This window comes from Thamnophis elegans, chromosome 16 (genome assembly GCF_009769535.1).
Source record: "Thamnophis elegans isolate rThaEle1 chromosome 16, rThaEle1.pri, whole genome shotgun sequence".
NCBI classification, from domain to species: Eukaryota; Metazoa; Chordata; class Lepidosauria; order Squamata; family Colubridae; genus Thamnophis; species Thamnophis elegans.
In genome coordinates, this window is record NC_045556.1 from 6,972,898 (window position 1) to 6,987,842 (window position 14,945).

General features: G+C 45.9%; 1 protein-coding gene across 1 annotated transcript; it reads left to right on the top strand.

Annotated features, from left to right (window-relative positions):
• The first annotated feature begins 3,865 nt into the window (after positions 1-3,865).
• Positions 3,866-14,471, top strand: SEC11A (SEC11 homolog A, signal peptidase complex subunit). Its single transcript, XM_032232615.1, has 6 exons — positions 3,866-4,047; positions 5,912-6,021; positions 9,003-9,152; positions 10,932-11,051; positions 12,760-12,817; positions 14,193-14,471. Exons 1-6 carry the CDS (start codon positions 3,997-3,999, stop codon positions 14,241-14,243), a joined length of 540 nt encoding a protein of 179 aa, XP_032088506.1. The 5' UTR covers positions 3,866-3,996; the 3' UTR covers positions 14,244-14,471.
• The last annotated feature ends 474 nt before the right edge of the window (positions 14,472-14,945 follow it).

A 14,945-nucleotide genomic window follows, 5' to 3' on the forward strand; every position in this document is an offset into this window, starting at 1 on the left:
TTAGAACAGTCTTTCTCAATCTTGGCCCCTTTTAAGAGGTGCGGACTTCAACTCCCAGAATTCCCCAGTTGGGGAATTCTGGGAGTTGAAGTCTGCACCTCTTAAAAGGGGCCAAGATTGAGAAAGACTGGCATGTAGGGTAACCATGGCACGTTCCCCCCCCCCCCCCCGGCAAAAAAAACGAAGCATTCACCTGCTGCCCGAGACTTGTGGCCTATTCGCTCCGATTTTTAATTACAAATACAGTCCTTTCTCCACCTTCCACCCCCACCCTCACTCCCTTAGCCCCAGGATGCCAGGAAGTTTCCTGCCACAACGCCACTCACTCACGTTTCCCCCCCCTTTCAAAACAAAAATGCCCCCCCCTCCCCAGCCTGAAAAATTACCTTTCAGACACTCTGCTAATGAAACCTGCCTTCATTCCTAGAAGACACATTTCCAGCACTATGCAGTAGCAGGTGTTTTTTTTTTTCATTTCATTACAAGGGGGTGGGGGGGCGCCCTGCTTCCTCTCTGTTGCAGGGGAAACTCAGTTGTGTATCCACTTAAGGATTTGCCGCCTCCTTACACACATGCCTCGAAGTATTGATCACACCTGGCCGTGGATTAAAAGACCCCCTTTTCTCTCTCACCTCTCTCGTAAAAGTTGGAGGCACAGGTATTTAAAAAAAACCTGTCCAGGTATAAAGATTGACATCTATTGTTAAGAAAGAATCAGAATGCAAAAAAAAAAAAAAAGTGAAGCTTCCACTTCTGCATCTTTGGGCAATCTCTTCCATGGTTAGCACACCCACACCCCTTTCTCAGATTGGGGAGCAGCGTCAATTATCAACGATCGGAGCTGCTCCCAGTCCTGGTTGAAAGCTACCGAGGGCCGGGAGAGAGGCAGATTGGCTTGGTTTATTTTCCTTCTAATATGATCTCCGGAGTTTTGTTTTTTCACTCCCTGCAAAAAAATTGCAGGATAAAGGAAGCCAGAAGTCTCTCGATCAGGGATGAGTGCCTTTGGTGATGTTAGGACCTGTGGACTTCAACTCCCAGAATTCCTGAGCCAGCCACCATGGCTGGCTCAGGAATTCTGGGAGTTGAAGTCCACAGGTCGTAACATCGTCATAGTGGCTCACCCCTGCCCTTGAGAATCCCCTCTACTTGTCAATTCACGAATCGCCAGATTTTGGATTTATGATGAAGTTTATTCCATGAGGAGTGGGGGGATCACAGCCTCAACCTGACCCTTCCTCAAATACACCTGCTCTTCCAAAGCACACCCTTCCCAGGTTTTGTTTGGAGGGGGGAGTGGGGTGTTTCTCGGTTGCCCCCCTATCGATTGGAGATTGCTTTCCTCCCTTTAACCCTGACTCATTCCCCCCATTTGTGGCTTCCGCCCCACTAACCCCCCACCACCACTACCACCCTGCGTGCTTTTCCTCACGCTTCGTATAATATTTACTTTTTTGTTTGTTTCGTTTTAACAACGGTTGTTATGTTTCAAAGTCGGATACCCCTTGCTCATTGTTTACTATAAATAATTTAAAAAAGGAGAAAAAAAATTGACCCTATTTATCATATTACGGCCATTTGAATTGCTCACTTTCTCGTCCGGACGTGTTTTGATAAAAACCCTTTGTATTTTTTGATACCGTGTACATTTTAGTCTAGGGAATGTTTTACAAGTTAGCCTAGCTATAGTTTAACAATAGCAGGGGGGGGCCAGGGAGGACATTCCTCCCAAGCCATCACATATCTATTTAATCTGCAGTGGCATCTGTGCCTTGCTATAATGTTTACTTCAAAGTATTTCAAATAAAACCATCTAATTAATGGAGTGGCTTCCAAACTCCCTTCTCTGACTTTGCAGCTCTCTCCCAAAACGTTGATCCTTCAGACCCCATGCTGGACATTCCTAGCGGAGCCTCAAATACTGTAGACCAGTGTTTTTCAACCTTTTTTGTGCAAAGGCACACTTTTTTCATGAAAAAAATCACGAGGCACACCACCATTAGAAAATGTTAAAAAAAATTAACTCTGTACCTATATTGACTATATATAAGGTGTTTTTCCCACGGCACACCTTACACTATATCATGGCACACTAGTGTGCCGCGGCACAGTGGTTGAAAAACACTGCTGTAGACTAACTTGATTTCAGTGCTTAAAGCAGGGCTGATGAGATGGGTAGAGGGCTAATCCTACTTTTGTTGAATTTTGGGTGAGGGCATTTGCCTACGAATAGACCTAGCTGTCTCTTTTATCTCTTAAGTGTAGACATCTTGCTGTGTGCTATTGAGGAGGCTGGGGGCTATTAAAGTGAGTCTGCTTCCTGCCTTTAAAAAAAACATGTTTCTCCACCTCATCTAGGGAAATATAACACTCTGCCTTTTCAATATTTCCTAGGATATTTCATTTTTCTAGCAGAGGGGTGGGTGCGAACTTCAAGAGAATATTACTGGGCGATCTATCAACTGATTACATTTGCATAAGGGTGTTAAATATTGCTGAAGCATGAAGATTGGGACAATAACCACAGGACTGGTCATCTTTTAATACCAGGTTGTGTCAGGCACAAAGACCGGATCCACCCTTAAGTGACTAATTGCTGAAAGACCTCTGCACAATAATCTCAAGGTTAGCACCTGGTAGCAGTCAGATAAGATTCTGCCGCTGGAAGGAAAAGCCTACTGCACAAGATCAGGCCTGGATCTGGAGGGAGGAGAGGGACTCATCCTTTCAATCAAAAGCATTAAGTGAAAGAGAACATTTTAAAAAGGAACCCTTCTAATAATTACAGTACAAGGTTCCTCAGCTCGAAATGCCGGCAAAATTGTTTGCCAATCAAATTTTCACCAGCTCTAGACATGGCTGGATGGGAAATTCTGGGAATTTTAGTCCATGATTAGAATAGAATAACAGAGTTGGAAGGGACCTTGGAGGTCTTCTAGTCAAACCCCCTGCTTAGGCAGGAAACCCTACACCACTTCAGACAAAATGGTTCTCCAACATCTTTAAAACTTCCAGTGTTGGAGCATTCACAACTTCTGGAGGCAAGTTGTTCCATTGATTAATTGTTCTAACTCTCAGGAAGTTTCTCCTAGGTTCTAAGTTGCTTCTCTCCTTGATTAGTTTCCACCCATTGCTTCTTGTCCTGCCCTCGGGAGTTTTGGAGAATAGCTTTGACTCCTTCTTTGGGGCAGCCCCTAAGATATCGGGAGACTGCTATCATGTCTCCCCTAGTCCTTCATTTGGACTTCTTTTGGGCCAATCACCAAGAGGTAGTGTTCCCAAAGTTTTTTCTCAACACACCTCTGTTGAGAAAGGCAGTGGCAGCCTACTCTTCAATTCTAATTAACAATTTTAACTTTTAAAAAAAGGCTCTTCCTAAAGCAGGAGCGTCCAAACTTGGGAACTTTTAAGACTTGTGGACTTCAATTTCTGGCTGGGGAATTCTGTGAGTTGAAGTCCACAAGTCTTAAAGTTCCCAAGTTTGGACACCTCTCTCCTAAAGTCACCAAGATTCCATCCATTGTTCAAAAGGAGATTTCCAGTTTTCACTTAAAAGACACTTGAACTGGATTCATTAAGAATTTGCAAGGGAATGTTATTGCATTGCCACAAGGCACGCCAGGTCCGCCTAGACATATGCAATAGAAAAAGATCCCCCCCTCCCCGCTTTTCATCTGAAATCCGATTTTCAGATAAAAGGCAAAACAAAAAAACAAAAATACCCGGGAGGACTTCGCATCAAGCCCTCCTCGGCAAAAAAAAAGCCGCTCTTTCCTCCCCCGCTCACGCTCTACTCCTCGTGCAGAACCGGAAGTGACGTATACCCCCACCGGCCTCAAGGCAACTCGTTCGGGCCGGTCTAGGCGGGCCTCGAGATCTAAGTTCCCTCTCTCCCCCCACACGCCCGGCAGCTTTGGCCGGATATTAGTGTCGGCGGCCGGAAGCGGAAGTGTGAGACGGTCGGGTCTCCCGGCTGCAGCCACCTCGACCGCCGGGATGCTGTCGCTGGACTTTCTGGACGATGTTCGGCGGATGAATAAGCGGCAGGTCCGCGGGGGCGCCGGGAGGAGGGGGAAAGGGCGCGGCGGTCGGCGAAGAAAACTGGCTCTCCGCTGCGGGGGCGGCTGCGGGAGTGCCGTGAGCGGTCCCCACGCGGGAAGGGGCTGCTGGACCCGCCCCCGCCCGTTGAGTGTGTAAAACCGGGGTGCATGCTGGGTACGTCACGTGACCAGGTGGGACTTCTCCCCCTCCCCTTCTGCTGCAAGAACAGCCCAGCCTCCCTCCAGGAGGGCTAGGCTACAGATCCCATCCTCCCCAGCCGCCTTTCAGAAGGGCTGGACTACAGATCCCAGCCTCCTTCCAAGAAGGCTGGACTACAGATCCTACCCTCCCCAGCCTCCTTCCAGGAGGGCTGAACTACAGATCCCAGCCTCCTTCCAGGAGGGCTGGACTACAAGATCCCATCCTTCCCAGCCTCCTTCCGGGAGGGCTAGACTACAGATCCCAGCCTCCCCAGCTGCCTTGCAGAAGGGCTGGCCTACAGATCCCAGCCTCCTTCCAGGAGGGCTGGACTACAAGATCCCATCCTCCCCAGCCGCCTTTCAGAAGGGCTGGACTACAGATCCCAGCCTCCTTCCAAGAGGGCTGGACTACAAGATCCCATCCTTCCCAGCCTCCTTCCGGGAGGGCTAGACTACAGATCCCAGCCTCCCCAGCTGCCTTGCAGAAGGGCTGGCCTACAGATCCCAGCCTCCTTCCAAGAAGTCTGGACTACAGATCCCATCCTTCCCAGCCTCCTTCCAGGAGGGCTGGACTACAAGATCCCATCCTTCCCAGCCTCCTTCCGGGAGGGCTGGACTACGGATCCCAGCCTCCCCTAGGTTGCTTCTCTTTTTGATTAGTTTCCATCTGTTGCTTCCCGTCTTGCAATTTGACAGTAAAGCACAGCCATTCAGTACGTTCCTCCCCTTGAGTTATATATAAAAAAGGAACAATATATTACGGTTAATTTATCTGTGAGTCCTACCAAGGAGCTTGACTCGCGCAGCAGAAAGAACAGGCACACTGGTGATCCTGGATGGGAAGGAGACAAATAGCAGAAACCAAATATTTACCTTTTCTTTAACCCCACATGTCTGATTCAAGGTGGTGAGCATACTTTTCTAATGCTTGGGCCATCTCTTTTCCTCATTAAAAACAACAACCATGTGAGGTGGGTTGGGCTGAGAGAGAGGGCTGGCTCAAAGTCGCCCAGCCGACTTTCATGCCTACGTGGGACTAGAACTCACCTGGTTTCTAGCTATACTTAAGAAATCTACTAAAATAAAGTCCCTAATAGGTACTTTGGACTGTAGCAAGACTTCTAAATGATGGCTTCCCATTTGGAAAGGGGGGGGGGCATTGCCTTTCAAAATACACTCAAAAGAAGAGCGCCATTAGAAATAAAATAGAATAACAGAGTTGGAAGGGACCTTGGAGGTCTTCTAGTCCAACCCCCTGCTTAGGCAGGAAACCCAACGCTAACAAATGGCTATCCAACATCTTTTTAAAGACTTCCAGTGTTGGAGCATTCACAACTTCTGGAGCAAGTTGTTCCACTGATTAATTGTTTTAACTTTCAGGACATTTCTCCTTAGTTCTAGGTTGCTTCTCTCCTTGATGAGTTTCACCCATTGCTTCTTGTCCTTCCCTCAGGTGCCTTGGAGAATAGCTTGACTCCCTCTTCTTTGGGGCAGCCCCTGAGATATTGGAAGACTGCTATCATGTCTCCCCTGGTCCTTCTTTTCATTAAACTAGGCATACCCAATTCCAGCAACCGTTCTTCCTATGTTTCATGGGGGATCTTTTATGTTTTGCAAAGACCTGACTTGAATGCCCATCATAATCCTTCTCCCCCTCACCCCTTTCGCAGCTGTACTACCAGGTTCTGAACTTTGGGATGATCGTTTCCTCTGCGCTGATGATCTGGAAGGGGTTGATGGTGGCGACGGGCAGCGAGAGTCCCATCGTCGTTGTCCTGAGGTAAAAAAAAAAAAGATTTCTGGTCATCTCGGGTTCAGCCCATCCTACGGTGGGTGAGATTAGAATAGAATAAGTTTATTTATAGGCCGCCCTTTTCCCTGAGGGGACTCAGGGCGGCTAACAACTTATATGGGAGGGAATACATACAATGACATATAACATAACATGTAATTAAAAGAATAAACAACATTCATTCAGCATTCGGGTGGGGGCGAATTATAATCTTTACCCCCAGGCCTGACGGGATAGCCAGCTCTTGAGGGCTGCGCGGAAGGTCTGAAGGTTGGTGAGGGTACGAATCTCCACGGGGGAGATCGTTCCAAAGGGTCGGAGCTGCTACTGAAAAGGCTCTCCTCCGCGTAGTGGCCAGCCGGCACTGGCTGGCAGATGGCACTCGGAGGAGGCCTAATCTATGAGATCTAATGGGTCTCGAGGAGGTAATTGGCAGAAGGCGGTCTCTCAAGTACCCAGATCCACTACCATGAAGGGCTTTGTGGGTGGTAAGAAGCACCTTGAAGCGCACACGGAGATCAACAGGTAGCCAGCGCAGCTCGCGGAGGATAGGTGTTATGTGGGCGAACCGAGGTGAAATGAGGACCCAGACTGTGGGGGCAATTTGCTGACTCAATTTGCTAAAAATCTGTAAACCGCTTAAAAAAAATTAAAAAAAACTTTGGGGGGTGGAAAGATTGTAAGTCGGGGACTACCTGTGTTATAGTTTGAATAATCGATGCAAAGTTGATTGTTTTCCACGCAATTCTGAGCCAGAACATCTGTAGACAGCTGCCTTTGAAGCATCTGCTTCCCTTCTACGGACAGCGATACAAATACCTTCCACTTTATATCCTCTAAAAAAAAAACCTATGTGAATTCAGCGCAAAGCTCCACACTCCCCCCTCTACCCCCCCCCTTTTTTTTTAACCGAAACGAAAAGATAAGGTCCTCCTTTACCCTGCAACTGAGTTGACATGATATCAGAGAGAAAACAGATGGGGAAGAATAGCAAAGAAAGCGTTTCTTTAAAACGCACAGGAGCTGTTGCCGGGTACAAAATGAGCAAGCGAAACTCTTCCATCTGTTAGGGAAGGCAGCTGGCGAGGAAGGCAGCAAGACACCATGCGTGTGCTACAACTTGGCACCTACGGTTACCGAGTGGGCTACACTCATCTGTGCCGGAAAACCAGAAGGCAGCCTTCTCGTCTTAACTCCCCTAGTAAATGGACCCACGGGGTAACTTACTAGTGTGTCTCCCAACTCCTACAGTCCATAGAGCCGAGGTGGCGCAGTGGTTAAATGCAGCACTGTAGGCTACTTCAGCTGACTGCAGTTCGGCAGTTCGGCTGTTCAAATCTCATCGGATCAGGGTTGACTCAGCCTTCCATCCTTCCAAGGTGGGTAAAATGAGGACCCGGATTGTTGGGGGCAATATGCTGACTGTAAACTGCTTAGAGAGGGCTGAAAGCCCTATAAAGCGGTATATACGTCTAACTGCTATTGCTATTGCTATTCCTTCTCCATCACTGGAGATTTTCAAGAAAAGATTGGGCAGCCACTTAGCTGAAATGGTATAGGGTCTGCTGCTTCAGCAAGGGGTTGGACTAGAAGACCTCCAAGGTCCTTTCCAACTCAGTTATTCTTCCTTCCTTCCTTCCTTCCTTCCTTCCTTCTCCATCACTGGAGACTTTCAAGAAAAGATTGGGCAGCCACTTGTCTGAAATGGTATAGGGTCTCCTGCTTGAGCATGGGGCTGCATTAGAAGACCTCCAAGGTCCCTTCCAACTCAGTTATCCTTCCTTCCTTCCTTCTCCATCACTGGAGATTTTCAAGAAAAGATTGGGCAGCCACTTGTCTGAAATGGTATAGGGTCTCCTGCTTCAGCAAGGGGCTGGACTAGAAGACCTCCAAAGTCCCTTGGAGGTCTTGCTATAACTGCTATTGCTATCTGCACTTTTAAATCTCTCAGCGTCTCCATGCAAGAGGTCCCCCTAAAGCACTCTGTGGTCCCAATTTTTTGAGACTTGGGATTCCCATTTCTTGGAGGGAGGGGGAAACTCCCATTATGACTCCTGGTAAGGGTTCAACACGGCTGAAATAGGGGAAAGCTGCTCTTTAAGGCAGGGGGCCGATAAATTTGGTGCATTGGAAAGGGAAATCGGAAGTTTAAAGTAGATGCCTTAAGCATTATTGTACATTTTTCTTCATAATACATCACATTTCCAGTTTTGCATAGCAATAGCAATAGCAGTTGGACTTATATACCGCTTCATAGGGCTTTCAACCCTCTCTAAGCGGTTTACAGAGTCAGCATATCGCCCCCAACAACAATCCGGGTCCTCATTTTACCCACCTCGGAAGGATGGAAGGCTGGAAGGCTGAGTCAACCCTAAGCCGGTGAGATTTGAATTATTAATTATTTCACCAAGGATAAATTAGTATTGCTTCCTGGGTGCAGGGAAGCAAGCAAATTCAGAGAGAGTAACTAGAACATATCTGCTCAACCTCAAGGATATTCTTTGCTGTTCCAATACCTGAGCATATTAGCTGTGCCTGGGGAGGAGAGTTAGGATAGCAATAGCAGATAGACTTATGTACTGCTTCATAGGGCTTTCAGCCCTCTCTAAGCGGTTTACAGAGTCAGCATATCGCCCCCAACAATCCGGGTCCTCATTTTACCCACCTCGGAAGGATGGAAGGCTGAGTCAACCCTAAGCCGGTGAGATTTGAACAGCCGAACTGCAGAACTGCAGTCAGCTGAAGTAGCCTGCAGTGCTGCATTTAACCACTGCGCCACCTTGGCTCTGCATAGGCACTGTACTGGATGTATCCAGTCCTTTTTGAGTATATATATAGTTTTATACACCCTGATTATAACCAATATTCTCTTAATCATACATTTATAGTCTCTTTTAAATGCATAATGTTGTACGTCATAATCTCTCTCCTTTCCCCTCTCTACTGCTCTTGATGCTTTCATCTTCCAGCGGGAGCATGGAGCCGGCCTTTCACAGAGGAGATCTCCTGTTCTTGACCAACCGCATTGAAGAGCCAATCAGAGTGGGGGAGATCGTGGTCTTTAGGATAGAAGGAAGGGAAATCCCAATCGTGCACCGGGTCCTGAAAATCCATGAAAAGTACGTTGCGGCCTCTGGCTGTTGATAGTCGCGGGCGTCTATTGCTGTGTCCATTTTCACTGTGTCCTTTCACAAGCGCTGTCCCTATTCCAGTCTTTGCGATGGCGTGGAGCAGGGGTTAGCAACCCACAGCTCCGGAGCCGCATGTGGATCTTTCATCCCTCTGCTGTGGCTCCCTGTCGCCGGTTGGCGCCACAATTTTGAGAAAAGCTTCCGGTTGAGATGGGGGGGAAAGCTCAGAGCGCCAGGAGGATACTCTATGGCAAGGGGCAGGTTTTCCGGTCAGTTCCACAATTGATAGGTAGAAGAAAAAGGACGCCACGCTAGGAGGACACTCTAGGGGGGGGGGGGGGGACCACCAGACTTCCGGTCAAGAGAGGAAAAAGGATGCTGCACTAGGAGGAGACTCTAGGGTGGGGGAACCAGACTTCCGGTCAGCAGAGGAAAAAGGATGCTGCGCTAGGAGGAGACTCTATGATGGGGGAAACAGATTTCTGGTTTGCTCCAGAATTGAATGGGGGGCTTCTGGTTAGGACCTTTGTGGCTCTTTGAGTCTTTAAGGTTGCCACTCCTGGCATGAAGGATTGGAGACGGGTTCTATCCTCATCCATTTCTTCTCTCTTGCTATTCATACTTCTGATCGTGCTTTGCACGGAGGAAGCTGTGTTTTGCCTGAACCAGCAAAATGTGGTTTAAATGGGCCCCTCCAGACAAGATTTGTAAACAAAGCACAATTTGTCCACCTGTGGAACCTTGTTAGGGGGGGGCAGTACAGACCAGAGTCTGCTACAGAGTCCGATTCGGTTAAACAAGGATCCTTCCATCATCCTTGGTGGATGAGAGGGGAAGATTAAGGAAGGTTACATCTGAACGCAGTTAATGCAGTTTGGAAATAATGTGGGGAAAACTGGCATGAATGATGGTATTTGAGGAAGGGAACAGGTGCTAAACTTAGACCAGATTTGCCAAATGTTTACAATCATTCATAGATAGATAGATGATAGATAGATAGATGATAGATAGATAGATAGATAGATAGATAGATAGATAGATAGATAGATAGATAGATAGAAAGAAGATAAGAAAGAAAGAATTCTTTATTGGCCAAGTGTGATTGGAGACACAAGGAATGTGTCTTTGGTGCACATGCTCCCAGTTTATATAAAAGATACATTCGTCATGAATCATAAGGTGCAACACTTAATGATAGTCACAGGGTACCAATAAGCAATCAAATCATACTAGAAAACAATCAATATAAATCGTAAGGATACAAGCAAGAAGGTTACAGTCCTGCAGTCATAAGCAGGAGGAGATGGGTGATAGGAACGATGAGACGACTAATAGTAATAGTAGTGCAGGCTTAGTAAATAGTTTGACAGTGTTGAGGGAATTATTTGTTTAGCAGAGTGATGGCATTCGGGGGGGAAAAAAACTGTTCTTGTGTCTAGTTGTTTTGGTGTGCAGTGCTCTATAGCTTCTTTTGAGGGTAGGTCTCTGGGCCCAGGAGCCTAAAATAGTGCCCAAGAGGTTAGGCACCCACACTCTTGTAACCCCCGCCCCCCAAACGATACTCGGAGGAAGAAGCCAGTTTTTATTATTTATTATTATTTAATAAACTTATATGCCGCCCAATCCCGTAGGACTCCAGGATTAAAAGCTTCAGCCTGCCCACTGATGTAAGGCAACGCATTCACTTGGCATCTCTGTTCCTCCACATGACGTGGTTGCAATTCTGTTTTGCCCCCTCATTAATTGTGCTCTTCCTCCCTCTGGCAGACAAAACGGCGACATCAAGTTTTTGACCAAAGGCGACAATAACGCAGTCGACGATCGAGGCTTGTACAAACAAGGACAACATTGGTTGGAGAAGAAAGATGTGGTTGGGAGAGCAAGGGGGTGAGTCAGGGTGCCAGCCAGCTGGCGGGGGCATCGTAAAATGGGCATTCCTTCCTGGCATAAGCTCTCCCTCACAAGAGTTCAGCCCTGTCCCCGCAGTTGGTTACCACCTTCCTGTTTTCCCAAAGGCGTCTTTTTTTTTTTAAGGCAACTTTTGAAAAACTTTTTTTTTATTAAAAAGTTTTAATAAGTTTTACAATTGTATACCTTTCCCCTTCCCCCCGCTCCTCCCCAATCCCACATCCCTTCCCCCCCAAAAACTTCCTAGAGCAAATAAAGGGTATAAACATTTAACAATCATACACTAAAATTAACTAACTTTTTAGCCTCGTACCTTCACTTGTACTTTAACTCCCCTTATGTAAAGCTAACTTTTAAATAAATTTTAACATTCCTTGTTCATTCATAAGCTAACTGAAATTTCTTAGTCCCATATTTATTTTGAATATAATCAATCCATCTTCTCCATTCCAACTTGTATTTCTCATCTGAATGGTCCTTGAGATATGCTGATATTTTAGCCATCTCTGCTAAGTTTGTTACTTTTAACGTCCACTCTTGAATAGTAGGCAATTCTTTCTTCCGGTACTGCGCCACCAACAGTCTTGCTGCCGTTGTTAAATTCAGAATCAAATTAGTCTCTGTAACTGTACAATCTGTAAGTTTCGCTTCTCATCCAAGAAGGTTTGTCAACTCTGGCTGGATTTGGGGGGGGGGGGGGGGAATGGAAGGATTTCCTCGGGGTGACACAGACAAACCTCCAAGTGGTCTCAACGACTCTCTAAAAGGATGCAAATGACCAGCTGTCTGCAAGGAATATAAATCCTTTATATATATATATATATATATATATATATATATATATATATATATATATATATATGTGTGTGTGTGTGTGTGTGTGTGTGTGTGTGTGTGTGTGTGTGTGTGTGTATATATATGTATATATATGTATGTATGTTTGTGTTTTTTTATTTGTGCTGATAAATAAATAAAGGGAGACTAGTATAGATCTATTTCAAGCTATTTAGCTCTCATCAGCTAGCCATACCCTTACTGGGATTTGAACCTGTAAAAAATCTAATGTATGTATGTGTGTATGTGTGTGTATGTATGTATGTATGTATGTATGTATGTATGTATGTATGTGTATATATATATATATACACACACACACACACACACATACACATACATACATATACACATATACATACACATATACATACACATACACACACAAACACACATACATACACATACACACACACACATATATATAGATATATAGATATACATATACATACATACGTACATACATACATATATATAGATAGATATATATAGATAGATATTGAAATTGTGCTGATAAATAACAACAACACAAATGTAACAAGGCAACATAAAAAAATGGCTTTCTGCCTGGATGGCTCCCAGAGTGAGCCGATAGACAGAAAAGGGAAGCAGTATGCTCCCTCCCATATTTGGGCATACCAGGGGTTGTGACATAATACATATAGGTATATATATGTATATACCATTCAGTCGGAGGCGAAGAAACTTCTTGGATGAGAAGAAAAGTCCAGTTGCCTCCTGAAAAAACCATCTTTGGGACAACCCTGACCTGGATGACGGAGAATCTCCAAAGACTTTTATTATTTCAGCCAGTATAGCTTCTAAAGTGGATGGCTTGTTCTTTCTGTTTCAGGTTTGTGCCATACATTGGAATAGTAACCATCCTAATGAACGATTACCCTAAATTTAAGGTAGGTTCCTTTTGCTGTGTTGAAGCAACCCACTGCGTCGGGTCCATCCTCTTCATCATCAATGGATGGATAAACTGACAATATTCAATTGGGTATTCATAATTCAGTTGGGTATCCAATATTAGGATTGCCTACACACAATAAGCTTGCCTTGTTGTGTTATTGACTCAATCTTCTCAAGTCGTCCAAGACACTGAGTCATAAAAAAAAGTTAAACCATCACTCCAAAATAAAATGGAAATCCGATATAACATGCACTAAGCTTAACTGGTTACCAAAAATGCAGCTTCAAATCAACTTGATTTAGTAAAGTGTATTCTAACACAAGGGGGCGCAGTGGCTCAGTGGCTAAGACGCTGAGCTTGTCGATCAGAAAGGTCGGCTGCTCAGCGGTTCGAATCCCTAGCACCGTGTAATGGTGTGAGCTCCCGTTGCTTGTCCCAGCTTCTGCCAACCTAGCAGTTTGAAAACACATAAAAAATGCAAGTAGAAAAATAGGAGCCACCTTTGATGGGAAGGTAGCAGCATTCCGTGCGCCTTCGGCGTTGAGTCATGCCGGCCACATGACCACGGAGACGTCTTCGGACAGCTCTGGCTCTTCAGCTTTGAAACAGAGATGAGCACCGCCCCCTAGAGTCGGGAACAACTGGCACAGATGTGCGAAGGGAACCTTCACCTTTATCTGACAAATCCTCTCTTGGTTTCCTTTCCTTTCATCTTAGCATTACCATGCATTCAAGTTCGCAAATTAGTTAGGCATTAGCAGTGTGCTGAATCCAACCTCTGAGAGCTTATTCTAGAAATCTTGAGTAAAAGATGTAAAGGAAGCGTACTGAAGGATGTGAACCATCCGCCAGACCTGGGAAACGTAGGCTGAAGACTGTGCCATTTTGGGGTGTTTTATGATTTGGATTTCATGCCTAAATTGGGATTGGAATCACTGTAAAACTCCTAATGGGGCGCAGTGGCTTAGACGTTGAGCTAGTCAATCAGAAAAGTCGGTGGTTCGAATCCCTATTTCCGCGTAACGGAGTGAGCTCCCGTGACTTGTCCCAGCTTCTGCCAACCTAGCAGTTCGAAAGCACGTACAAAAATGCAAGTAGAAAAATAGGAACCACCTTTGGTGGGAAGGGAACAGCGTTCCGTGTTCCTTCGGTGTTTAGTCATGCCGGCCACATGACCACGGAGACGTCTTCGGACAGCGCTGGCTCTTCGGCTTTGAAACGGAGATGAGCACTGCCCCCTAGAGTCGGGAACGACTAGCACACATGTGCGAGGGGAACGTTTACCTTTAAAATTCCTGCATTGTATTTGAAACCATTTGAAACCATTCTGGAAATCACTCCAAATATTTCTGTCTTGCTCTTTCCACCAGTACACGGTCCTTTTCCTCCTGGGCCTGTTTGTCCTCGTCCATCGAGAGTAATTCATCACCTGTGGAGGTGAGGGACCATCCCTCCCGAGTGGTCTGGGATGTGAAGTGTGTCCATTTCGCTGCTTCGTAATCCGGATTTGGGCGTGGTTCTTTTTGTTTTGTTTTCTACGACTGCTGTGTCACGGGCAGGTTGATCTCAGTATTTTGAAAGAATTTGTCACACTTTAGCATTTTTGTACCTCGGTGAATTTTTATATTAAAACAAAAAAAAAAATTGAAGCCAAAACCTTTCTCTCTTTTTTTTGCCTTTTTTCTTTTTCAACGGAATCCATTGAAAAATCTCCAGAATCTTGTTTCTGGTTAATAGCTGGAGATGCTTGCAGGGAAAAGAGCCGAGGTGGCGCAGTGGTTGGGGTGCAGTACTGCAGGCCACTTCAGCTGACTGTTATCTGCAGTTCGGTGGTTCTAATCTCACCGGCTCAAGGTTGACTCAGCCTTCCATCCTCCAAGTCAAGAGGGGGGAAACTAGATTCACATAACAACCAGATTCCTAACTTACCAGCTGCGGTGATTCACTTAAAAGCTGTGGCAAGAAAGGTCTTAAGATGAGGCCAAACCAGGGTGAAATCCAGCAGATTCTGACAGGTTCTGGAGAGCGGAAATTAGGGTTAGGGTGCATTACTGCAGGCCACTTCAGCTGACTTCTATCTGCAGTTCAGCGGTTCAAATCTCACCGGCTCAAGGTTGACTCAG

Coding starts and splice junctions, on each gene's coding strand:
- SEC11A (XM_032232615.1), top strand. CDS start 3,997: ATGCTGTCGCTGGACTTTCTGGACGATGTTCGGCGGATGAATAAGCGG. Junction 6,022..9,002: donor CCCATCGTCGTTGTCCTGAG/GTAAAAAAAAAA, acceptor TTCATCTTCCAG/CGGGAGCATGGAGCCGGCCT. Junction 12,818..14,192: donor ACGATTACCCTAAATTTAAG/GTAGGTTCCTTT, acceptor TCTTTCCACCAG/TACACGGTCCTTTTCCTCCT.